This window comes from Rhinolophus ferrumequinum, chromosome 21 (assembly GCF_004115265.2).
Source record: "Rhinolophus ferrumequinum isolate MPI-CBG mRhiFer1 chromosome 21, mRhiFer1_v1.p, whole genome shotgun sequence".
Taxonomy (NCBI): Eukaryota; Metazoa; Chordata; class Mammalia; order Chiroptera; family Rhinolophidae; genus Rhinolophus; species Rhinolophus ferrumequinum.
The window spans coordinates 17,161,869-17,185,626 of record NC_046304.1 but is presented as its reverse complement, the minus strand read 5'-3'; the positions used below and the strand labels follow the sequence as shown (position 1 = coordinate 17,185,626).

At 55.9% G+C, this 23,758-nt stretch overlaps 1 protein-coding gene across 5 annotated transcripts in view; it reads left to right on the top strand.

Annotated features, from left to right (window-relative positions):
* ABR (ABR activator of RhoGEF and GTPase) overlaps positions 1-23,758 on the top strand; it is a 173,381-nt gene that overhangs the window by 136,560 nt on the left and 13,063 nt on the right. Inside the window, exon 1 of one of the 5 annotated variants that reach the window (XM_033089016.1) lies at positions 14,580-15,013. The exons of the other annotated variants lie outside the window; for them this stretch is intronic. Within the exon in view, the coding sequence (XP_032944907.1) occupies positions 14,852-15,013 (162 nt within the window). The 5' untranslated portion in view covers positions 14,580-14,851. Of the gene's footprint in view, positions 1-14,579; positions 15,014-23,758 lie in introns of those variants that run through there. 5 annotated transcript variants of the gene reach the window in all.

The following is a 23,758-nucleotide window of genomic DNA, read 5'->3' as shown; positions in this document are numbered from 1 at the left end:
GCAATGAAGGATGTAGCCAAAACTAGGAGGAGTTCGCAAACTTCATTGTCCGACCTCATGTATGCCTCAGCTATGTTTCTTGGTACCCTGTCAGTAAATGTAGAGAAAGGGCCCTTGTTTGCAGCCTGTGTCTCTGGAAATTTTTCCAGTTTCGAAGATGGCTGCTTACTCATTTTACCTGTCAAGAGGATGCAGGCGTGGGCAGGCATGAAGCCATCCACATTCCATCTGGCATCTTGTGTGGCCTCAGGCTTATAGCACAAGTGGCCTGGTTTGGGGTGGATTCTGTGACCATGGAATCAAGGGAAACAGTAGCTGGCACACACTGGGACTAAGCCATGGGCATTAGGTGCTCTGGGCTTATTCATAATTGCCCCACACGGGATCTGGGTGTAGAAAGCTGAATGCCTTTTTACAGGAAGTGTTTGTTCCCTCATGCATTGTTGAGGCTGCAGAGTTTGGTATCTGGCTCTTGGCTGGGCGTTCTTGGTAGCTCTGCCCCTTGGAAACCGTGTATGGCCCCCTCCCCCCACTTGTTTCAGGCCCCAGTGTTTGAACAGGGGATGGCACCGTTCGCTGGGTTCCTGGCCATCTGCTTCAGGGCACCTTGAGTTCCTGAGCACATCTTTTCCAAGCGCTGTGGAACCTGCACCCCACTCTTTGGCACTGTCGCCAGGGAGATGGTGTTGCCAGGCAACTAAGCCAGGCGTTCGTTATTTTATTCATTACTTAGGAAATGGGGGCTGATGAGAGAGAGCTCCCTAAATTCAGTCCCAGAAACCTACTTCCTGTGAGGATAAGGAGTGGGAGCCCCAACTCCACATCCCTGGCCTGGCTGGAGGACAGGCAGGGAAGGGGTTCTGAGCTGGCCCGTCCGGCCTCAGGAGATACCCAGCCAAGAAACATGACCAACGGCCAAGCTCCCGGGGTCATTGGTGGCTGTGGGATGGAAGAGCTTGAGTATCCAGAGCAGCCAGCTCAGTGAGCTCCGAGGACCCTGACCCCTCCAGAACCCAGATTCCAGGGCTCATGGCATTGTCCCCCCGCTGGACTTCCAGCCCTGTTGCTTCTTCCGTCTCACTTCTGTCAGCCGCACAAGCCCCAGGGGAAACACACCATAAATCATTACATCTTGGAGACAGGAGCAGATGGAGGCGGTGGGGGAAGGGGAGGAAGCCAGGTTATGTTTGGCAAAGCAGAAAGCACAGTCTGGTAAGGAAAATGTTTCTGTGTTTAAGCTTCGAGGAATGTTAAATGCCTGGGAGTTGATATTAAAAGAAACACAAACCTCCTTGCTGCCAGCTGACCTGGGCCTGTGAGCGGCCAGTTCAGAGCCAGCGTCCTCTGGAGGGCTTTGAAGTCTCCCAGCCCTCAACTACCCAAGACACAGCCGAGGTGCAACCCTTGGCCCTCAGCCACGGAACTGTCTTACTGGCCTTCCTAGGGATTGGGGAGGGGACGGGGCTGGGGGTGTCCTCGCCGAGGGTGTGCCGTGCCTTGTAAAGTCCCACTCACCCTGCCTTCGGAGACACTTAAGGATGACCAGGCAGGGGGAAAGCCTGCACTGAGCCATTCCCACATGGCCAGGCCCCGCTGAGCCATGGGACGGTCTGTTCCCACAGCTCACTGCCACCTCCCTTCCTGCGATGTAGCCAAGGAAGGGAATTGGCACCAGCCTCTGCTCCTCGGTTCTGCTCCCCTGTAGCAGGCACTAAGAATGGAGCTAAAAGTGGCCTGGCTGTAGAGGCCAAGGCCTTGGGGCTGTTCAGGTGACCTGAAGGAAAGGCCGGGAGCAGTAGGTCCCTTCCATTTACCCCTCTCCCTTCTTTCGAAGGCCCTCCTGGCTCAGCCCCTCCGGAGACAGCAAGGGACCCCATTTCCTAAGCTGCAGGAGTTTGCTCCAGGATGAGTTTCCCTCTCTGGGTTTGCTTGATGTGGCAGTGGGTGCAGGGAATCTGGAGCACCAGCCTGGGGGGCGGACGGACAGATGGCAATGCTGACTACCAACATGTGTGCCTGGCTTTTGTGCTCTTGGAGGCCCATTCCCAACGTTGCCTCATGCCCCTCGAGACAGCTCTGCAAGGAAAATTGTGTCCTCCCCATTTTACAGATGAGGACACTGAGGCCCAGGGGCCTCTGCTGACAGTGCACAGGGAAGGCCCTGCTGTTTCTGTGCTGTGTTCCTGTGAACCAGGCCTTCACCAGGGAATCTCCCAGCCTGGGTGAAGGGCACTGGAATGGCCAGTGGCCTGGAGGACGAGCCGGGTTGATGTTCCACTCCAGGGTGCTGCTTTATGACATAAGGTGCACCTCAGGCTTCCTCTGTCTGGAGTGCCCTTACCTCTATGGGACGCAAATATCCAGGGGCCATATTTGCCAGGTGCACCTGGAGGGAAGCATGTATGGAAAAGAAGCAGGGCGGGGAGTCACTGTGTATCTGCAGTGTGCTCCCCACAGGCTGGCTGCCCCAAGGGGCGTAGGGGCCTGGCCTCAAGAAATTGACGGCCACATTGGAAGACAAGTATATCAGGATACGCCAAGCCACTAGAGAACAAGGCAAGATGGCAGGCACGATGGTGATGATTACATCTGAGAGCTGACTGAGAGCGTGCTCTCGCGGGATCTTCAGAATACCCTATGGGGTAGGAAAGTTATCCCAGTTTTAAAGATCAGAACGCTGAGGCATAAAGGATTAAGTTCCCTGTCCAAGACCAGGCAGCCGGTGGGCAGGACCGCCAGGCCTGGAAGCAGGCTGCGATCCGAGCCCATGCCTTGCCCTCTCCAGGTGCTTTCCTGGCTCCCACCGTCCTGTAAGGAGTAAGATGGAAACTTGTGTCCAGGAGTTCAAAGAAGGAAAGAGCCTCGTGGGCTGGAGTTAGGGAGGCTTCCAGGAGGAGGTGGAGCGAGAGGGATTTGAGAGCACTGGGTTTTTTAAATTCCAAAAGCGATGTTTATATTAGAGAAAATGGCAAAAATAATAGAGAGACTTGAAACGTAATCACCAACGATCCCTACTCCCACACCTGTGAAACAGCCATTTTATTTGTGCGTTTTCCCTTCCTCAGGTATACACATTTTTATATAGTTTTTATCACAGCGTGTATTTGGTATGTTTTCTATTTTCATAAACCCCCTTTATTCTAGGGTTGTATGTAGTCTTTGTAATTACCTTATTGTGTTACATTATTAAAAGTACTTCATAGACTGTATACAAGTCATTTTCTATAATGGTCAGCACAGCATGTGAGTGACCATTTGGAGGCTCTGTGTTATTCTAGCAAGCTGGCAGGCTCTGGATCAGCAGAAAAGAGAGGAGGGTGGGCATTCCGGGGGAAGGGCCTCAGGAATGAGAGCAGGGAGGCAGGAATGTGCAGGAGTGTTCCAGGAAATAAGGAGCCCGCCGGCCCTGAGCAGGAGGGGTTATAAGCAAAAAAGTACGAGGGAGAGTGAAGGAATGAATTAAAGAAGGGGATTTAGGCCAGAAGGAATCCTAGAGGGCACTTAATTCAGTCTTGTTTTGGAGGGAGAAGAAAATAGACCAGAAAGGGTGAGTGACATGGCCACAGTCACACAGCTCATTAGTGGTCGAGCACGGGCTCCAAATTGAGGGACCCGATCCCAGGTTGGTCATGCTTGGTCAGGTGCTGGACAAATGAGTGAATAAAGATTATCATAGATGGGGCAGGGGCCGTGTAGGGTGTCAGTCCGTGACTCCCAGGGGTCTGTCCTTTGTTGCTGCAAATTTAGTGGATGATCCCCCCAGCTTGGTGCATTTCTCCTCTTCTAGGCTCAGGAGTTCTCCCTTTCTTCCCCAGGCCTAAGGGGCCAGTACCTTCAGCTTCTGCATCCAGGCCACCCCCACTGCCCACCTCCTCCTTGCTGCCCCTCGAACAGCTCAGCCAGGAGGCCCCCTCTTCTTCTGCCTTGACTCCTTGGTCCCGGGGGACTCCTGTGTGTTTATCTCAGTCTATTTCCAACCACTGCTGCTCCAGGCTCCAGATGTGCTGTGCCCAACTGGGACCCACCCGCTGGCTGATTAGCATATTCCCAGGGTCTAGACCTTGTTGGCTGGCTGGGCCAGAGAGGAGAGCTGTCCCCGAGGACCCCACAGCTCAGTTCCTGCCACTGACTCCAGACTAGAAAAAGGTCCGAGACCTCAGAACTACCTAAGCTGGAAGAGCCCCTCTGGGCTCCTGCTCCCCCTTCCCCAGCTCAGCCACAACCCTGGGGATGGCCCCCCACCCTTGGTTCTATTCCCCCTGGGGTGGAAGGCAGCTTCATTTTCCTATCAGCCTGCCAGGCATAGCCCTCCCTGGACATGGGACTGCTCACGACCCTGGGGCAGGAGGAGGCAGGGTTCCAGGCCCAGATGGAAGCCCCCGCTATCCCAACCCTGGGGTGCTCGCACCCCCTCACTCCCAGTTGCAAAGTTCAGGCCTAATGGGAGGCCTCGCCCTCTGTCCTCGTCTTTTTTGGAGGCTTGGTGCCCTAAGTCTGAAAGGGAAAAAGGGATAATTTCTTTGACATTCTTGACCTGGGTGCTTGGAAGCTTGAAGGGGTCAGAGCTGTTAGAAGGAGGTCACGAAGACCATTCCCCTGCCTTCAGGACTGGGAGTGTTCACAGAGCCCAGATTGGTAAATCTGGCACTACCTAGACTCTCTTTCTTTTAAAATAATTGCTAGGTGTACAATTCAGTGGCGTTAAGTATTGTTGTATAACCATCACCACCGTCCACCTCCAGAACTTTTTCATTTTCCCCAACTGACACTTCATACCCTTCAGCAGTAAATCCTCACCCCCTCCCCCCCAGCCCCTGGCAACCGCCGCTCTACTTCTGTCTCTATGAACTTGACTCCTGTGGGAACCTCATACAAGTGGAATCATACACTAGTTGTCCTTTTGTGACTGGCTTATTTCATGTCTCAAGGTTCCTCCATGTAGCATGTATCAGAATTTCCTTTTAAGGCTGAATAACATTATATACCTATATACCACATTTTGTGCATCCATTCATCCATCCGTGGCCATTGGGGGTATTTCTATCTTAGACTTCTTACGTTTAGATGAGGAAAAGAGCCTGGACTCTGAAGATGGAGGTTTTTATGGCCTCCTTCTCTCCAGACCCTGGGGTTCCCGTCCCCCATTTGCTCAGCCCTCTTTGGCGGTAACAGAGAGCAGGGCCTCACAACCCCAGAGCACCACTGGTCACATTCGCTTCTTCTAGTTGAAGAAAACAGTTGCACCCCTGCCTTCCCCCCCAGGTTAGGCATCCCTGACTCCTTGACTCTTCTTTCCTCAGCTCTCTCGCTTGCCTTCCCCTCAGTCAGCAGTTTAGATTGTTGAGTGTGGAGCCCGGTTACCCTGATGCTGTGGGAAGAGCACTGGGCTGAGGGTCGGAAGACCTTGTCCCAGGTCCTTTGATCTCTGGGGGCCTCAGTTTCTTCATCTATCAAATGGGGGAAATTATTCCCACTCTGCCTTCGTCAGCAGCTTGTTGTGAGGCTCAAAGGACGCAATGTACCTGAAGGAGCTGGTCAGAGCTGTGACGTGCACAGCCATGCTTTCACTCACGTATCATCCTTTTCTGTTTACTGAGCATGTGGTGGTAGCCACTGTGCTGGGAGTCCAAAGACCAAGCAGGACCTCATTGTGTGGTAATGAAAACAAGAGAATTCTGATCATTCGGCCAATGTTGAAGTGGCTTTGAGACCAAACAGCGCTGGGGTTCAGAGTCAAGCTTTCTCCCTTCATTAGTTGAGAAAACAGGATAAGTTACTCTACCTCTCTGAGCCTCAGTTTCCTCACCTGTAAAATGGATTCTAATGACAGCTGAATGTGAAAGTCGGCGAAGCCTGTGGCACAGACTCAGTGCTCGTTTAATGCTGACGGCCTTTTGACCAAGCTGGCAGGTCCAGGTACACTGTCCTATGCCTTCCTGCAGGGATTCTGGGTGCAGCTTGTCAAACAGCCCTACCCCCCGCCCCCCACCACGCAAAGGCTGTCACCTGCGAGCGACCCCTGTGTTTGGGCCTTTGGCTGGCTGAGGTCACATCTGTTTTCTTAAGGAAATGGAGTCAAACCCAGCTTTGATGTCGGACCGACATGAGAGTGGGCAAGGAGGTCAAGGTTGGGGCCCTCATTGCCTGCCTGCTCGCCCAAGGTTTTCCTCCCGTGACCCCCGGGCTGAGCAGCTCCAGGCTTGTCCCCCTTAGAGCAGTTCTTAGCTTGTAGGAGTGTGGTCAGGCCCAGAGCACAAAGTGAGTAAGGAGCCAGGAACAAGGGGCCATTGTCAGCTGGGAGCTGCTTCTGGTTTCAATTACTCTGCAGAGTGAGGAAATTCAGAGTGAGCGAGTGTGGGTCAGGAGCTTGCTAGGGCAGGAGTCAGTGGCTCCCCCATTCCAGGGCCCTCCCTCTGGGCCCTGAGGGTGTGTTGGCCCCGTCTGAGGGTCAAGGATGCCAGCTTTATTTTCCTGGGATCCCGAGCTCTGGGGCATTGGTGTGGCCAGAACTGGTCTCCTTCACAGCTGGTACCAGGAGGTACCTGGGTCCTTCCCTGGGTGGGATGACAGGCAGGCATGAAGGTGGGTCCTTGATGCCTTCTCCCATGCATCCTTCAGGCCACACCACCCTCAGCTGGACCCCTGACCCCTGGAAGTGGCCTGGTTTTGACTAGGATGGAGGGCGCAGCTGTGAGAAAGCCTTGGCCCGTGGGGCTGGCCAGAGAGCGTTTTTCCTTTTATTCCACTGCCCCAGCCCCTAACTCCCAGCCTGGCACCACAGTGGCCATGATGGGTGTGGCTTTCCAGGCTCTCGATGGACCCCTTCCCTGCCCCAGCCTAGGCCAGATGTGCATGGCAGGGGGAGCCTCCGTCTGCCTGTAGAGTTTGTGTTTTATATCCCTGCTGTTCTCAGAGCAGGCGCATGTGGCTGCCATCACTGTGCCAGCCCAGAGGCCCACGGAGAAGGGGGGCTTGAGCACCAGAAGAGTTCTGCTCCCTGTCTCAGACACTGCCTCCTCCCAAGGACCCTGGTGACTGGAGCCATTGTCCTGCCCTGGCCCCGCCCACCCCAGCTGTTTCAGACCATTTGTTCTCCAGCACCCCACCTGCTGTCACTCTTCAAGGCAGGTCTGGAAGCCTCCCGTATACTTGGATCCAGGCAGCAGGATAGGGAATCCTGAGAGAGAGCCCCGCTGCTGTCCAAAGCCTTTCCCAAACTGTAGCACAGCCTCTCCCTTCTCGTCCCTGCTCAGCTGCCCCCTCTCCCAGGTGTTCCTGATTTGGGGAGCCTGGACTCAACCCAGTGGATTCTGGAGACAGGAAGCATTCAATAGGAAACAGATGGAGACTCGAGTCTGCCTTTCTCCCTCCTGCCCCATTTGGGAATGTCACCTTGGCAGGCAGGATTGGTGCCCACTCCCCACCCACCTCTGCGGGGTGGTCAACGAGCAGAGAAGGTGATCCAGAGAGGACCTCGGGAAATGATTTTTTCAGGCCCTGGGAACAGACGCTCAGCAAACCACCCAAGAGCAGAGCTGTCCTTTCAGCTCTGGGACTGGGGGCTTCCTTGACTCAGAGTCAGAAGACCCGGGCTTGATTGCAGCTCCCCCACTTCATAGCAAGGTGGTCTTAGGTGAGCTCTCCAAGTGCGTCCTCTGGAGCCCGTGTGAGTATTAAAGAGTCCACAGAGGTAGCAGTACCTGGCACACAGCACGCTCTCAGTGTGGCTGACTTCCCTGCAGGCAGAGTCCTCCTCGAAATCCAAAAATCTGGTCCCTAGAGTTGTCCCACTTGTGATTTTTTTTTTCCCCCAAAACCTTTGAGAAAAAGACTTAGAGGAATTGCTCGGGACCTACCTGAGTGAGGGCTGAGGCTGGACGTGAATGCCAATAGGGGCACGTTAGGTGGGTTCTGCCAACTCCTCACGGTGGGGGCTGCAGAGCCCGCCACGGCCCCTCACTGCTGGCCCAGCCTTTGCCACTGAGGGGTATGGGCAGTGATGGCACTCGGTGAGGGTCTGACCCCCAGGTACAGCCTGCTCCCGGCTGGGTACAGTCTGATGATACCCTCGGAAGTAAGAGCTGACCTACTCTGGCTTTGGGGCCAAGGTGTCCCAGAAAACACCAGTGTGACTGACTTGATAAGTGTCATCCCATTATAAGGCCCCGGAGGGGAACTCACACCAGCAAAGCAGAGGCCCAGAGTCTTCCCGAAGCAGAAAGCGAAGAAGAGATAAAACATGAGTTTCAGATCCAAGACTCTCACCGGAAGTTTCTTTTAAAAAGCCCTTCATCTCCCTGGCCCCCACATCTACTGCACCCTGAGGGAGAGCAAGGGCCAATGCCACGGTCAAGAGAAGCAGCAGTGCTCATGCGAACTGTCCATTGGACATGCTTGGAGCCCACCCCCTTGAAAGGAGGGTCAGGCCTTCCGATTCTGCCTGCAGAGTTTGGGGACTACTGGGAGGGACGTGAAGTGCCCTGAAGGCAAGGGTGACGGACAGAGGACACTTGAGCAGGTAGAGTTCCATAGCCCCACTTCAGCCAGGGGCCTCTGCTTCTGCTTGTGCTTTTATCTGATTGGGGAGCAGGGAGACTTGTGCATAAGATTTCATTTGGAAAGAAAGGTGGGGCGTGTCCCCTGCTTAAAAAAAAAAAATTGATGACTATTTGTCTGGTCCAAGCTCCTGATTTGATAGATGTGGTAGCTGAGCTGAGAGAGAGAAAGTGGCTGCTGAGTCCACAGTGACCAGGCAGGACTCGTGCCCAGGTTCCCTGGCTCTCAGGAGCTTCCTGCTGTTCACTTGGAGCTCAGAGTTGGCGGGGAAAGAGTTAATAGTAGAGAAAGAGAGAAAAGCATGGCGGCTCAGTGGACCCTGATGTTTGAAACCCTCCTGCCTGAGACTATATCTTCAGCACGTGAGCTGGGAGGTCCCCTGGGGGCTCTGTCCACTGGTTGTGCTCGGGGACCCTGGCCACACCCGTCCTCCCTGGAGGAGGAGCGGCGGGAGCAGGCAAGGGGGTCTGGGCGTTGGTCCGGCCATGCAGTACGTCCATGCGTTAAGTAGGGAAGGAATGGGTGGACATGGGGTGGGCGTGCTCTGCCCGCTCTGTCCCTGGGTGGGTGTGTTTTAGATAAGCCAGACATTCCCAAAGGCTCAAGTGGGTTTTCCATCCTTTTCCATGACCAATACGCCGAGCGAATCACTTGGGGTTGCCAGGAACACACCGCCAGGGCAGTTATTCTGCAGTGGACAAGCTCCGGGGCTATTTCAGCCTCGCCAGTCCACCTAGAGCTGCCAAGCACCCTCAAGACACCAGCCTGGGGGTGCCAGGCAGAGTGGAGAGTGAGGCTGTATGGGGAGCAGCGCGTGTGCTCTGCGCTGTCCCATGAATGGGCCTCTGGGGAAATGAGAGGGTCACAGTACACGTTGGGCGGGCTAGGTCCGGGCTGTGCAGCAAGTAGCTTTTCATTGTAGCTGCCGCCTGTCCTAATACCGTGCCCACGTTAAAACTTGATCCGACCCCAGAACCTGCTCCCCACCCCTACCCTGGGTGTCCATCTAAAGTCACCAGTAGCCACTTATCTACAGAGTCGAGGGTCCAGAGCTTAGAGAGGAGCCTATGCACAGCTGTTTAGCAGGCAGGGCCCAGACCCTGGGGAGATCTGGGCTGAGCTGCCTGAGAGAGCCCCTGGTCATTGACAGGTACCTCCTCGGAGAGGGGCAGGTCAGTGGTGGGGTGGCCGAGTTAGGCTGTGACCTGTTCAAGGTCCTCCCTGCTTGCCATGGGGTGGGTGTCTATTTGATGATGAATGAATGGGTGAGTCAATGAGTGAAATGTCGCTTCTAAGCTCAGCTCTGCCATTGGCCGCTTACTCACTTTGAGCAAAGTGAATCTGTCCCTGGGCCTAATGCAGACCTCACGCATAGAAGATATTCAGAAAGGATGGATGGATAGAAAGAAAGAAAAATGTATAAATAGGTCTCACTTTCTCATTCTGTGAAGAGCACTGCCCTTCCTGTCGCAGGTTTTGGTTAGGACGTGTGCAGAGCAAGATGAGAACACACGTTAGGAATGCAGGGACCACAGAGCCATTCGTCTTAAGGGGACTCTCCCATCCCCATTTCTCACAGTTCCCCTGGGATGTGCCACCTTCCCCACCAACTCGCATGCCCTGCACATGGGCCCTGCCACGCCCTGCGCTTCCCTCTCTGCCTGGACTCCTGAGCCTGTCTTTGAGCAGGAACCACTGCTGGCTCCCTTTCTGCCGCCCTCCCAGCCTCAGGCCCCACCTTGCTCTCCATCACCATGTGCCTCCCAGCCCTGCTCCCTCGGGGCCTGCTCCATGCTGTTCTCAGGGGCTGAGAAGGAACGTCCTTGGCGGACCCCAACCACTCCCTCCCGGTCCTCATGTGCAGTACAATCCCAGGCTCCTCTAGGCTCCCAACTCCAGCACCTGGACTCTCTGGGTGGCCTGTTGGGGCTCTCCCCTCTCCCCTTATCCCAGAGTGTCTTCTCTGGGGTACCTGTGGCTTTGGTCTAGCTGGCTGCTCAGAAACCCCCCTTCCTGGCTAAGTGTCATTTGGCTGGGGACATGGACAGGGAGTCAGGGTTCTCATCTAGGCTGGCGGGTGGGAAAGATGAAAGTCGTTTCAGTGGGGAAAAGTAGGTCACTCCAGGGAAGTGGCGGCAGCATCCATCCCAAATTTCTGAGAAAGAGCCTTCCACCTCATTCACAGGCTGGAGGGTTTGCCTGGAAACTGTCCCCACCCCCAGCTGTCACCCAGGCAGTACTGGTGGCAATTCCTGCCTCTCCCGCCCACACATCTCAGGCTGCACATGTTCCCGGTTGACCTTTTTTTTTCCTTCTGTGATCCGCTGCTGATCACTTCAGCCTGACTTTGCCTCGGTCACAGCCATACTGGGTGGCGGTCCTGGCCACCCCAGGTATATACCCCAGAGTCTTGCCCTGCACCTCCCTGGGACAGCCCCTCTCATTCCTCTGGCAGAGAGCCTGGGGGTGCGGAGGGATGAGAGAGGACTGGACGGTCTACTAGGAATGTTGTTAATTCCAAAGGCAGTGACATCTGTGCGTGTGGGCCTTACCGCCCAGGCTCTGTTTATCCAGACAGGGGGCCCTTGCATATGTCCTCAGAGGCGGGTTCTGCCAGGTGTGGCTGGATGGAAAGGGTGGACAGAGGGGGGAGGGGATATGGTCACTTCCTGAGTGGCCTGCACAACCTGAGACTAGACCATCCAGCCAAGATGAGGAAGCGTCCATGGTGGACTAGAGGGATCAGAACTCAGACTGCTGCTTTTGAGGAACTTGCTAGAAACATGTGTCTCGCACAAACTCCCCTGCAGCCTCTGCTCCTAGATCATTGATTCCAGAAAGGACTGCATTAGGCTTGGGGAAGAGAAGGGAAATCTGTGCTGTCCCCAGAGACAGCCTCCAGCCCACGGGGAGGAAGGGAAAGATGATCAACTCAAGGGAAGAGCCTCCCAAACGGCTGCCCATCTGCGAAGGTGCTTATGTCACCATGGAGACTGGTTGGCTCTATTTCATCCAATCAGAGCTGGCTTTACCCAGATAAGTGTTGAGCCTGGGGTTCCTAAGACAGAGAAGCACCGAGCTTTGGGAACAGGATCTTTTCTGTCCCCCTTTTCCCACACACCTGCAGATGGGGGGCAAGCACATCTTGTACACCATTCGCCTAAACTGCATCCTGGGAAATGTGACCCAGATAGAGGGAAGAGGCCTTAGAAAGCCAGCAAAGGGCTGCTTCTGAAGTTACCCAGCCGGTGGTGCCAAGCACTGAATGTATGTCTGCAGCAGGTGAAAGTGGTTTGCAATTATAATGGCACCTTACCACCAGCCAGTTACACAACCAGCAGTTGCCCGTTAGCTGAGGGACTCAGAGTAAAGCTGGGGTGGATGCCCTTCTCCACAGCTCTTTGGGCTCATGCCACCCGCCCCCTCCAGGAAGCCTTCCCTGATTCCCTCTGGCTAGACATTTTCCCTCGACTTTCATGGCTGTGCTGTTCTTAGGACATCGGACCAGATTTCTTGCGGGCAAAGTGAGGGCGAAGACAATGCTTTGCCCATCTTAGGACGACACAGGGTCGGTGCGCAGTTGATACCGTGTTTCCCCGAAAATAAGATCTAACTGGAAAATAAGCCCTAGCATGGTTTTTCAGGATGACATCCCCTGAACATAAGCCCTAATGCATCTTTTGGAGCAAAAATTAATATAAGACCCGGTCATATTTTCAGGAAAACACGTTATGTGCCAAATGCAGGAACGTCTGACTGTCTCTTGGTAAGAAGTGTTTAAGCCCATGTCTCTTCTCTTCTCTTGGGCTGTCAGCTTTGTCAGGCACAGGCTTTTGCTTCTTCTTTGTGACTGCTCAGCCCCTGCCCAGGGCTGGGCCACAGGCCCTCAGTCAGGGTCTCTGGAATGAAATGAATGGGATGAAGAAACGAGCATCGCAGGACTCAGCAAAGCCTTTCTGGAGGAAATGGGTTTTGTGGCAGCTGGTGAAGAAGCTCTCTGGTCCCGAACAGGACTGGAGAGACTCTCTTCCGAGGTGGCACCCAGGTGCCCTGGGAGAGGCAGGTGAGGGGTGGGTTAAGAAGGGTGGCTCAGGCCTCAGGTAGGCAAGGGACACAGGGGTGTCCCTGCTCTGTGGGTCTCTTCCCGTCCCCCTCAGGGGATGCTGGGAAAACTGTGTGGCTTAGCTGCCATTCAGTTGCAGTGACTTCGATAGGTTTAGCTCAGATACCAGGAGGCTGAGTGTCCACACTGGTGGCGCCCTGGAGGAGATGGGGCGGGCATGGGCCCCCTGCGGGGACACCCAGAGCCCAGCAGGGCCCAGGACCCCACCTGCACCAGCCAGGCCGAAGGCAGTGCAGGACCAGCTCCCCCCACATAGATAGCACAGCCGTGAGGGAATAGGCTTTGCAGTCAGCCAGACTTGTGTTCGTAGAGCAGTATGCCCTGGCCTTGGGCATACTGCTCTCCTTCTCAGTGTCCTCGCTTTCCTCAAATGGGAAACAGGAATGCCAGGACTGACTTCATAAGGTTGGGGCAGCATTAAGTGAGTTGATCCACGTGTGGGGTTAGCCTGGTGCCCGTTGCAAAACAAACCCTCAGTAAAGGGCAGTTTTTATTATGACCAGGTCTTGGGTATCAACAGTGAAGTCGCCTCTTTCTCAGAAAGTACCCCAAGACCTGTTTACTGGTTGAAACCCAGCAGGAGCTTTCCAGAGGCCAAGGGCAGGTTCTGTACCCTGACGCACCTGCCATGGAGTCAACCAAGGAATGTCCTGACTCAGCTCTTTTTCCTGAATCCAAAGAACCAGCCGTACTTCAGCAAAGCCCAGCCGGTGTGAGGGTAGGTGCTTTGGAGACCTGGCATTCCCCAGCTGCAGCTGCGTGGCCTCCGGCGAGAACTTCACCTCCCTGAGCCCCAATCCTCACAATTCTAAAACGGGGACACTAATGCCAAAGTCACAAAAAGTTGTGAGGCTTAAATGCAATCGGATATTTCTTTGAAAGCCCTTTGCCTGGGACCCAGCTCATGATTGGCACTGTGAAAATATTGCTTTCTTTCCTAATCTGTGCCTAGCTCTGCATGATATGACATCCTGGGCGCCTCTGCGTTTGCGTACCCTAAATATTTGGGGTTCAGCCCTTTCTCTCTTCTCCAAAAAACTTGTATTGGAAGTTTTTCCAATACTCCAATGTGTATTGTTACCTTGCAAAATGAATCACTTCTTCCTCTTTGGTTAGAACGTTCACCAACTTGAGGGTCAAGGAGAAGTTTGTACTTTTCTAGCTCCCAAGGCATCCAGCACAAAGTAGCTGGATGCCAGGGGTGTTCTCTGCCCCTGGCAGCACAAGCCTTTTTTGGGCTTTTCTGACATGATTAAAAGTCGCCATGTGAGGAGTACTTCTTCCGGGGCGACTATGACCAGTGTCGTCCTTGGCTTTTGCTCATGTCCCCAGAGAGGGCCCCTAGTATAGTGGCCAATTGCCTCCGGGGCCCCTGACACCCAGGAACCTGCCGCATGAGTGACCGCCCTTGTTTTTCAGTCTCCGCAAGGGGAGGTTTGTGAGTGCCGGTTCCTGTCTATCTGGCCATGTCACCAAGTTGGCGTTGAGGGAAGCGCCTTGGGCAGGAGTTGGGGTAGGGAAGCAGAGCTCCAGGCTGTGCAGGCCCTTTGCCAAGAGGAGGACAGCTGTTGATGGCCAAAATGCAGCTCCTGGCGCTGAGCCCTGGCCCCTGTCCATCCCCTCTGGCTTCTCCCAAGCTGCCCTCACTCCTGCCCCAGGGAGCAGCCTGGCAGTGAAGGGGTTAACCGGGGATCTAGAGGGGAAGGGACTGGATTGTGTTTAGCTGCTTGTCAAACTTTATTTAGTAGCGGCTGGAGGGAGAAAGGCAGGGTGGGTGAGGAGGAGCCCCAGCCTGCCAGGAGTTAAACCCGGAGGTTGGTTTTTTTGGAGGGGGCAGCCTCCTGCGCCTGAGTCACTTCCTTCGGTGGAGGCGGGGACCTCCCCGCGCTGCCTCGGCCGGCCGTCTGTGGCGCACGCACTCGGGCACTGGGACGAGCAGAAGAGAGGGCCCGAGGCGCGGGGTTCCTCCAGGCAGTCTTCTGGGAGGAGGGACATAGAAGGGAGGAGAAAGCGGAGCCTCACACCATGCGCCTCCCGGCCAGGCTCCAGTAACGGTGCCGGCCGGGCTGGGGCTGAGCGCTCCGCACGCTGCCTCTCTCTGCTGCTGGCTCCCGCTGAGCCCGTGGTACCTGTGCTGCTCCCGCGTCCCCCGGAGCTGTCGGGGCCGCCGGCATGACCGACGTCCTGCCTCAGCCCGACTGCAGCCTGAAGGCGGTATGCGAGCCTCTGGAGCGCTGCTGCCTAGATCAGCTGGAGGAGCCTGGGAGCAAGCGGCCCCCCAACACTGGTGCCCGGCTCTGGGGCCGCGTGCGCAGCAAGCTGCTCCGCCAAAAGGTGCTAGAGGGGACTGGAGGGGGCCAGCAGGGTGGACCAGAGGGACTGAGACGGGGCTGGGGGCTGGAGGGCCGCTCTGCCCCACTCTCCCTACGGAGCTCCTTTCCTGAGGCTGCCTGACTGCGCAGTCCTGGGACAGAGCTGCGATCTGCATGGAGGTCTGCTCTACCTGGCTGGGATTTGGTGATTAAGGCTGGTTGCTAGCCCTGACAGACCCCCTGGCTGCTTTCTCTGCATCTGTTCCTGTCTCAGAAAAGTGGGGTTGTCTCCTGTGCGAGAGGACTGCCTGGCTTCTTTCTGAGTCTATAGGGGCAGGAATATGAACCGACTATTGAAGGGCTGCTGGGTCTCAGTGGCCCCCCGGTGCCCAGCCCAGACCCGACCCCCTTCTATCCGGTAGACATTGCTGGGTGCATCTTTGCTAAGGGGCACTGGCAGAGGCACTGCAATACCGTTGGCTGGGTGAGGTTTCTTTGTTGGGGTTGTGGCATCATTCCCCACCAGGGAGAAAGGGCAGGCTTGGAAGGAGGCAGAGGTGCTGCTGAGTCTGGGGGCTGTAGGCTGCTTCTTCAGGGACCACCCAGCTGACTGCTGGCCCAGTGCCAGCGAGGCACCAGGCAACTCAATCAGTGTGCCAGGGGTTTCCTGACCCAGCGGGCAGCTCAGACCAAGCTGTGCCAGGGCAGACTGCCTATCCTGCTTGTAGCCCCAGAACCTGGGTGGGGATTAAAATCTGAGATAGAAGCTGACTGTCCTGCAGCTGGGCAGGCTGCCTTGGGGTTGGCTTTGGGCCCTGGCATGGGGCATCCAAGGAAGAGCCAGACCCACTGCCTAGCGCACAGTAAGTGCTTGATAACTGTGGACCAAATTAACTGCCCGAGCAAGGTGTCACAGGCCGCCTGTCCTGGCCCACCAGAGCTGTGCCCATCCTTCAAGGTGGTAATAAGGGAGGCTTTGGCTAGTCTGTGTGGCTGATAGGGATTTGCAAGCCCTCCTCTGGCTCAGAGGGACACCCTTTGCACAAGTCCTCACTGCCAGCCAACATAGAGGCTCCTGGCACCTGCCAAGAGGAAGAGATCCTGGGCCCGCTGACTCCTGGTCTAATCTCATCCCCTGCCAGTGGGGCACACTTGACCTCCCAGAGGTGACATCAGTCCTCGAAAGTGCTGGGCAGGGCAGCAATTTGAGCTGTCCTGCATTGGTCGCTGTCACCTTCAGCCTCTCTGGGGACCAGGCTAGCAGAACCCTGCTGGCCTCAGCTGCTCCCAGAGCCCCTCTGTGCTGAGGCAGCTGTCTGTGCCCGGCAGCACGGAGCCATCCCCCTTCCCAACCCCTGCTGAGGCCAGCAGACACCAGCTCAAAGCTCCTCATCCATTCCCAAACCTCAAGGTTGGCAAGAAACTGACTCAGCAGGTTCCTGGCCCAGCGCCAGCTGACCAGAGCCCTTCCGCTTTACCTGCCCCTTTGAGGAGGTGTCTTGGCAGGTACGGGGCAACTTTTAAGCCCTAAAATCCCAGACTTGCACTCTTTCCCTTTGTATTTGTGACTGGCAGAATCCAGAAGCCACTTCAGGAATTCTTCAGCCAACTTTGCCTCTGGGCGTGTCTGGTGGCTCCGTGTGTCTTGGTGCTTCTCTAGCCAGAGCGCTGGGCTTGCTCTGTGTGGCAGGTGATTCAGTCTCCTCATCCCTGCCGGGTGACAAAGTATGTCGGTGTCACGGACACAAGGGTCTACAGCATTGGTGAAAAAGGGACATTCTGCCTTGCTGTGCCCGGGCTGGTGGGTGAGCAGGCGGGCTTGTAGGGCCAGGCCCACTAACCACTCCCCTTCTTTCCCCAGCTGCATTCACCTATTTTTTTTTGTACTGCAGCAGGCTCATTGCCAGGAAAGGGGGCTTAGATCAGGCAGCAGCTTAGGTGGGGTGAGGGAATGGTGCCAGGTCCTCCCCAGCCTGGCAGAGGGTGGGGTCGCCTCATAACTTTGCCCTAAGGATTTGATGTAGTGGTTGCCCAAGACACCTGTGGCCCTCCTGTTCCCATTTAACTAAAGATTCATTAAAGGCCAGAGGGGTGGGGCGGAGGTGGGTTGTCTCCTCTGGGGACGCTGTGCTGGGGCCAAAGAATCAGTTGAGGTGGAAAAGTCCCAGTGTTCACCTGAAGGGCCGCTGGCCCCAGGAGTCTGCAGGTGCTGGAAGAAGGGAGGCAGGGACCACTCGTGGGCTCTCCTTTGGGTCCCAGAGGAGCGGGGTTGGGGTTGCTCTTGTTCCCAACGAGAGTTCTGGGGCTGAAGCCTCCTTCTGGCCTCTCATTTGGCTGTTGGTTTGTTGTGCAAGCGTTTAGCCGAGGAGACACGTGGCATCTGGGTTTGTGGGTCCTGCCAGTGCTCTCGGCATTTTATCCTCGCATTGATACTTTCCTTTGCCTTTCTTCTTCTTTTTCACTTGCTCCAAATCACACTCAAGGAGCCCAGGCTCCGTGCCTGTCCTTCCTCCCGTGCTACCTGCCTCTAGATCCTTAGGTTGCACTTTAGAGGGAAAGGGCCTGAAAGAGGAATCCCAAGCCCCACCTCCGGAAGTGTCCAAAGGTTTTAATGGGGTCACTTGTGGGAGCCATAGAGGGCCTAGGAGGGCCCCAGTGTGGCTGAGACAGAAGCCTTTGTCTGGGGGTGGGAAGGGGCAATCTAGGCCCCACTGTCACTCCATAGCCAAGGCAAAGAGGTCCCAGCCCAGACCAGGCCAGATGCCAGCTGGAGCGGGGGAGCCAGGCAGAACTAGCAGGGTCTGGGGGTGTGGGGGAGAGTTGAGGATAGCTCCTGATGGCCTTGTCTCCGGGGTTGCCACGGGGGACTAAGAATTCCCTACCTCCGAGGAGCTTCTCTCCAGAAGCTGGAGGCCAGCAAGGTGAACTCAGGGCTTTGCTGCTCAACCTGAGTGAGTCTACCTGCTCTGTGATGGGGTTTGCACCCCTCTGCTTCCAGGGACAGTCAGAGGTGTTACCTGGGGAAGGACAGGACGGGGGCTCCCTTTGGGCCACTTGTCTGGGGAGCATTAGGGCTCAGGAAGGTCACTTTCTGTCCCTTTTAGATGGACAGTTCTTCCTAACAGATAACACCAGGTATGTACACCACGTGTACATCCCCAAGGCTCACTCAGGCATTCACGGGCTGTTGAGGGCACAGGTACTAGGGTGTAAGATATAAATATATTTGGGCCTCATTTACTTTATTTTATGATCTGGCTCAGGGCATCAAGAAAAATCTTGAAACCTTATGCAACAGACATCTATCCTGCCCCGGCTGCCCACTGCTCGGCCCCGCCCCCTTCTCCCACCCCACCCCCCCTCCACCTTATTTGCTAAAGGGAAGTGACCTGCATCCCTTCCCTATACTATGCACACTCCCACCCACACTCCTATAGTGATCCCGCAGCTGTAGGAAAGGGACAGTAGAAAGGGACCTTCCCCTCAGGCTGGAGACCCTTGTACTCTGCCCGTGTCCTCCAGGACCTCTGTGTGGGTCAGGATTGTGACTAGGCCGGCTGGAGTGTTGGCAGGGGAAATGGAATGACCTCCCTGCCTTGCTGCAGCCACTGTGCTTCTCGCAGCCACTTGCTACCTCCCTAGAGTGAGAGTACCTTACTCCTGGGGTGGCCTCCTCACCCCAGGCTTCTCCACTAAGCTGATTCCTGAGAGGCCTGTGTGATTCCACAGAGCAGGAGTCTTTGACTCTGAGAATCTGATGAAGATGATGGGGCCGCCCAGACACATAAATTGTATGATACTTCAGAGAGGATCACGGACCCCAAGGTGAGAACCACTGCCCTAAGTGAACTTGGCAAGTGTTGTTTCTCGGCATCTGGAGAGGTTAGAAAAGGCACTGGCCCTCCCCACCGTCTCTGTGATCCACAGGTGGCTTGGCCAGTCAGCCATGCTGGGCTTGGTGCCACAGCTTTTGGATGGCCCTGGACCAGGGGGAACTGAGTCTGCCAACCAAGGTGGTTCCTGAAAGGCCAAAGCTGCCTGAGCCCTGTGGTGTTTTGGCTGAGAAAGTGGCACTTACTCCTGAGCCAGAAGCTGGAACTATCTCTGTCCTGGACAGTGACCCCAGCCAGGGTCGGCACCTCCAGGGGGCACAGCCGAGCAGCCACAGCCACAACTCCGCTTCCCATCAGATGCCAGAATGCCTCCTCTGTGCCCTGGCCTCCTCCTTGGAGAACTCCCACCCCGCAGGCTGGTGTGGCACAAGATGCACCAGGCTGGTGGGAGTCAAGAGGCCTCGTTTTTCCCAGTCTATTGTCTTAACTTGCTGTGTGACCTTGGACAAATGTCTTCACCTGTCTGATTCTCTGGCATCAGTCTAATGAAGGCGCTGAACAGGATGATCCCTAGATCCAGTTCATATGATGATTTTGGCCATGTCTCAAGATTTTTATTCCTAAGCCTTAAACTCGCAACATGCTGGGAAAGTCCTGGAGGGAGAGGTCACAGGTCTGACCCTGGGCCAAGGCCAGCCATTCACTGAGCACGGGAGAAGAGAGGCGAGCAGGAATGTGGGCCTTCTCGACCCCTGTCCTGAAGGCGCCCTGGCAGGAAGACATCATTTTCTCCTTCCCCCGACCTCCCAATTCGTTCATTTGGTAGCTTTTTTTTTTTTTTTTAACTGGGAAATATTGGGGAACAGTGTGTTTTTCCAGGACCCATCAGCTCCAAGTCAAGTCGTTGTTTTCAATCTAGTTATGGAGGGCGCATCTCACTGGCCCATGTGGGAATCAAACCGGCGATGTTAGCGTCATGAGCACTGCACTCTAACCAACTGAGCCAACCAGCTGCCCCAGTCCCTGACTATTGATGGTCCCTTCCATGTGTTGGGCACTCCAGAGGTGGCCCAGGCAGAGAAAGCCTTGCTCTCACGGAGCTTTCTGTGTATCGGAGGAGTCAGGTAATAAATAAGATTCGTCCTGGCTGGACAAGTGCTGTAAAGAAAATTAAACTGGGTAATGGATTAGAGAGTAACAGGGAGGGAGAGACCTAGCTTGGAGAGAGAATTTTGAACCTCGATGTAAATGACAAGAAGGTTCCTTGAAAGATCCAGGGCAGTGCATTCCAGGCAGAGGAACTAACAAGGTGCAAAGCCTGTTGCCGGGCGACCATGGTGTGTTCAGAGAGAGACTCTAGAGGCCACGCAGAGAGTGTAGTTTATCTCAGACGGAGTGGGCAGTGGCCAGATTGCATAGGGGCTCACAGGCTTTCAAGCTAAGTGCCGTGGGAGTTTACACCCAGTTTTCGTGATGCTGACACCCTCTGAGCACAGGCTGAGTACCAGGCATCGTTCTCAGCCCTTGATGTGAGTTAGGGTGATAACCTGCGAACTGCTGTTATTACCCACTTGTTTTACATACGAGGAAACTGAGGCACAGGGAGTGCTACAGATCCGGTCTCATGAGTGGCTGAGTGCAGGACCCAGCACTCAAACCCAGGCAGCTTGGATCTTAGCCATCATGCCACCCGCCAAGGAGGAGGCCCAGCGCCCACTCGGGGCCTGTGGCTGTTTCCCAGTTGTCCATAGGCTTGTTGTGTGTGGTACCCAGCCAGCACGCTGTGTGTAGAAATAGGCGATTATTTTTGATGTCTGGTGAAGGTGAGACACGTGGCAGGTGGGGCGCAGGGAAGAGTCCCCTGGGCGGCCCCTCAGTAGGCACAGGCAGTGGACTTGCTGGTGCCTCTCATTCTCATTCAAAGGCTCTATGCCCTGGTCGCCTTCCTGGCCAGGAAAGGGAGGATGAAGTCAGCTTCATAGAAGGACTTCTGTAATTTTTACCAAACTACTCCAAGTGCAGAGGGAAGCTGCTGAGCCCATGGTCCAAAGGGCCCTTGGCCTATCCATGGTAGCGAGCATGAAACTTCCGTCAGGACCTCAAGTAGCCTCTCACCTTGGACTTTGACCTCTAAAGTGGCCCCTCCCTTCGGGGACCGGGCTATGGGGGCTGCCTCTGTGTTGCTTTGACCCTGACCAGTTCCTTTTCTCGAGTGACCCTGCCCTTGTTATTTGCTGCCCCCAGCCTGGCCCTGAGCTGGGGTGGGACAACGTCCTGGCTGTTAGTGTGAGGCCTGGTTCTGGGGTGACGTCTGCAGTCTGTGCAGAGGGAAGGCAGTGGTGGGTGGGCCAGCTCAGAGGAGACAGGGTCGGCCGCGGGGCTCTGGGAGAGACATGCCCAGCTTTGAGGGCCTCCCAAAGCAGCCCGGTTTTGAGTTCAGGGTACCGCTGTGCCTGGGCCAGGGGGCTGAAAGTGTGGCAGCCACCGGGCAGGCTGAGCCGCTGGAATGTGGAGCACTGCGAAAGGCAGGTCGGTGGTGCTAAGGTTAACCTGACTTCAATCAAAGCCTCATTCAGAGCTGCTAAACCCTTTCCATATGTGGGCCTCTGGGAACTTCAAAGTTCTGGGGAGGGGGAGGGGAAGGCAAGTGGAGGCGAAGTGGCCTCATCCTGGTGCCTTCCAGAAGCCTGTCTGTGCTGGCCTGGGAGTGGGTGCCTGCAGGTGAGGGCTGGAGGGCAGAGCTAGATCGGCCTGGGGGGGAACGGGTTCTGGGAAGATGGCTGAGTTTACTGAGCCTGACCCAGGTCTCCCTTGACCCAGTTGCTGAGCGGGAAGCCGGGATAATAGGCCCTGGTGTCCCCCTCCCACTCCGCCCTGCCTCTCTGAGTTTCTCTCCGAGTGGCCACGTTGACAGAATCCTCCAGTACCCTCCCCAAGAGGGAGGAGAGGCAGGCCTTGGCAGCTCTCTGTTCCCCCCATTGCCAGCCCTCCCATGCCTCTCACGCCTGTGGTCTGTCCCAATGACAGGCTGGCTTTGGTATCCCAAGGGAACCCAGCCCAGAGCACGTGGATGCACTTGGGGAAGGGCAGGATCGCCACGGTGGCCACTGGCCTGGGAGCCACAGGAAGTGGACCCCCACCCTCCTACTCCCCCTCCCAAGTCAGACCAGACACCTGGCTCAGGGACTGGTCACAGCCCAGCACTCAGCCTCTGGCAGGTATCCCCAGAAACACGGCCACACAGCTCCACCTTCCATTCAGTACCCCGCTCACCTCTTAGGGTGACAGCTTCAGTGGACTGGATTGACTGCCCTTGTTGTTAAGACGCACTTAGGTTTTATGAGCCCTAGAAACGGCTCTGGGCTTCAGGGGATGTCCACGTCCCCACAGGACAGGCCCAGGATGCCAGACCCAGGCTCAGAGAGCCAAGGGCAAAGCAGTGCCGGAGTGAAAGAAAGGGCAGAGGTGGGTCCCCGAGAGGGACAGGGGGTCAAACAGGCTGTGCCGGGGAGGTGTGCTGCTCGGGCCCTCTGGGGCGTGTGCTGTGGAAATGCCAGAGCGAGGGTCTGAGGGAAGGGGTTCCACATCGGGGGGCTGAGGAGAGGGAAGCGGAGGCCTGGGAGCCCCTGGGACCCTGGTGAATACTCAGTGGTGCTCGTCACTATGTCCCATGAATGGCTGTTCTGGGCCTGTACCTGCCCCTCTACTGGTCCTTAGTTCTGGTTCTGACTGGTCATCCCCACTGCCCATAGACGGGGCCACCATAGGCCCCTATTGTACATTGAAATAGCCCGTGTGATGGTGGGGTGGAGGAGTGGCAGCGGAAGTCACCAGAAGACTGGGCAAGCTGGGTGGTTGAGGGCATGTGGTATCGTGGGAAGACTCACCCACCATTAGAAGGACCTAGGTTTGAATGTGCGCTCTGTCACCTTTAGGGGAAGCAGGATAGGGACCCCAGACTCGCAGGTACCTCCGAAATCCCAAGCACTGGGAGGTGGCCATGAACAGCCCTGAAGCCAGAGGGAAGGGAAGTGTTCAGCTCACCTGCTCCTGGCTGGTGAGCAGCGGGCTGAGGGGAGGGGCTTAGACCTGTCAGAGGAGACCCCTGAGGATATTCCCAACATGGGGTGATAGCCACTGTCTGGAGGACGCTCAGCTGGGCACGCAGCATCCTCCCCTGGCCTCAGATCCTCAAATCCTCTCAGCCTCCCCTGCAAGACCACGGGGGTGCTTTCTGTCCTAAACATGAGGCCGCTGAGGCCCAGCCAGGGGAGAAGGCCTCCCCAACCACCTGCCAGACCCTCCCTGAGAATCTACAGTCTCCTTAGGTGGGGACCAGGATTTTGTTGCAAGGAGCCTGGTGGTTCTCTCAGGTCTGCTGATTCTCCTTGGGAGAAAGAGGTCTGCATATGCAGTTGTGATCTGACCAAGTCCAAACGCAAAGGCAGAAGGACATGACTGAGCTGCTCCCAGGGGCTGTGTATGGCCCACTCATTCAGTATGTTCTGTGGTCCATTTCTGTCTCCAGTCCCACTGTGTGTGTGTGTATTACCTGTAAGGTGAAGGAGGGGCCCTCTGGAGGTCTCTGCAGGACCGGTGGTTGGCCCCTATCTGCTGGGACTAGAGGGTGAGAACGGTCAGGTGTCCCCATCCCCTGCCATCCCAGGGGCTGGCTCCTCTGCCCGTAGCACTAATCTAATCAGGAAATAGCAGCGTCCACATTTCCCAGGGGTTATAAATAGCCACAGCAATTCAGGCAGCATGATTTCTCTGGAAAATGTGCCATGTCCCTCTCCACTCCTCACCCTCCCTTCTCTGTATTTAAGTGACATCCTGAAATAGACTTTGTTTCTGGAGACTGCTGGCCTCCTGGGAGACAGAGCTTCGTTGTCGAGAGCCCAGGGGCTGGGCAGGCCCTCGGGGTACCAGGGCAC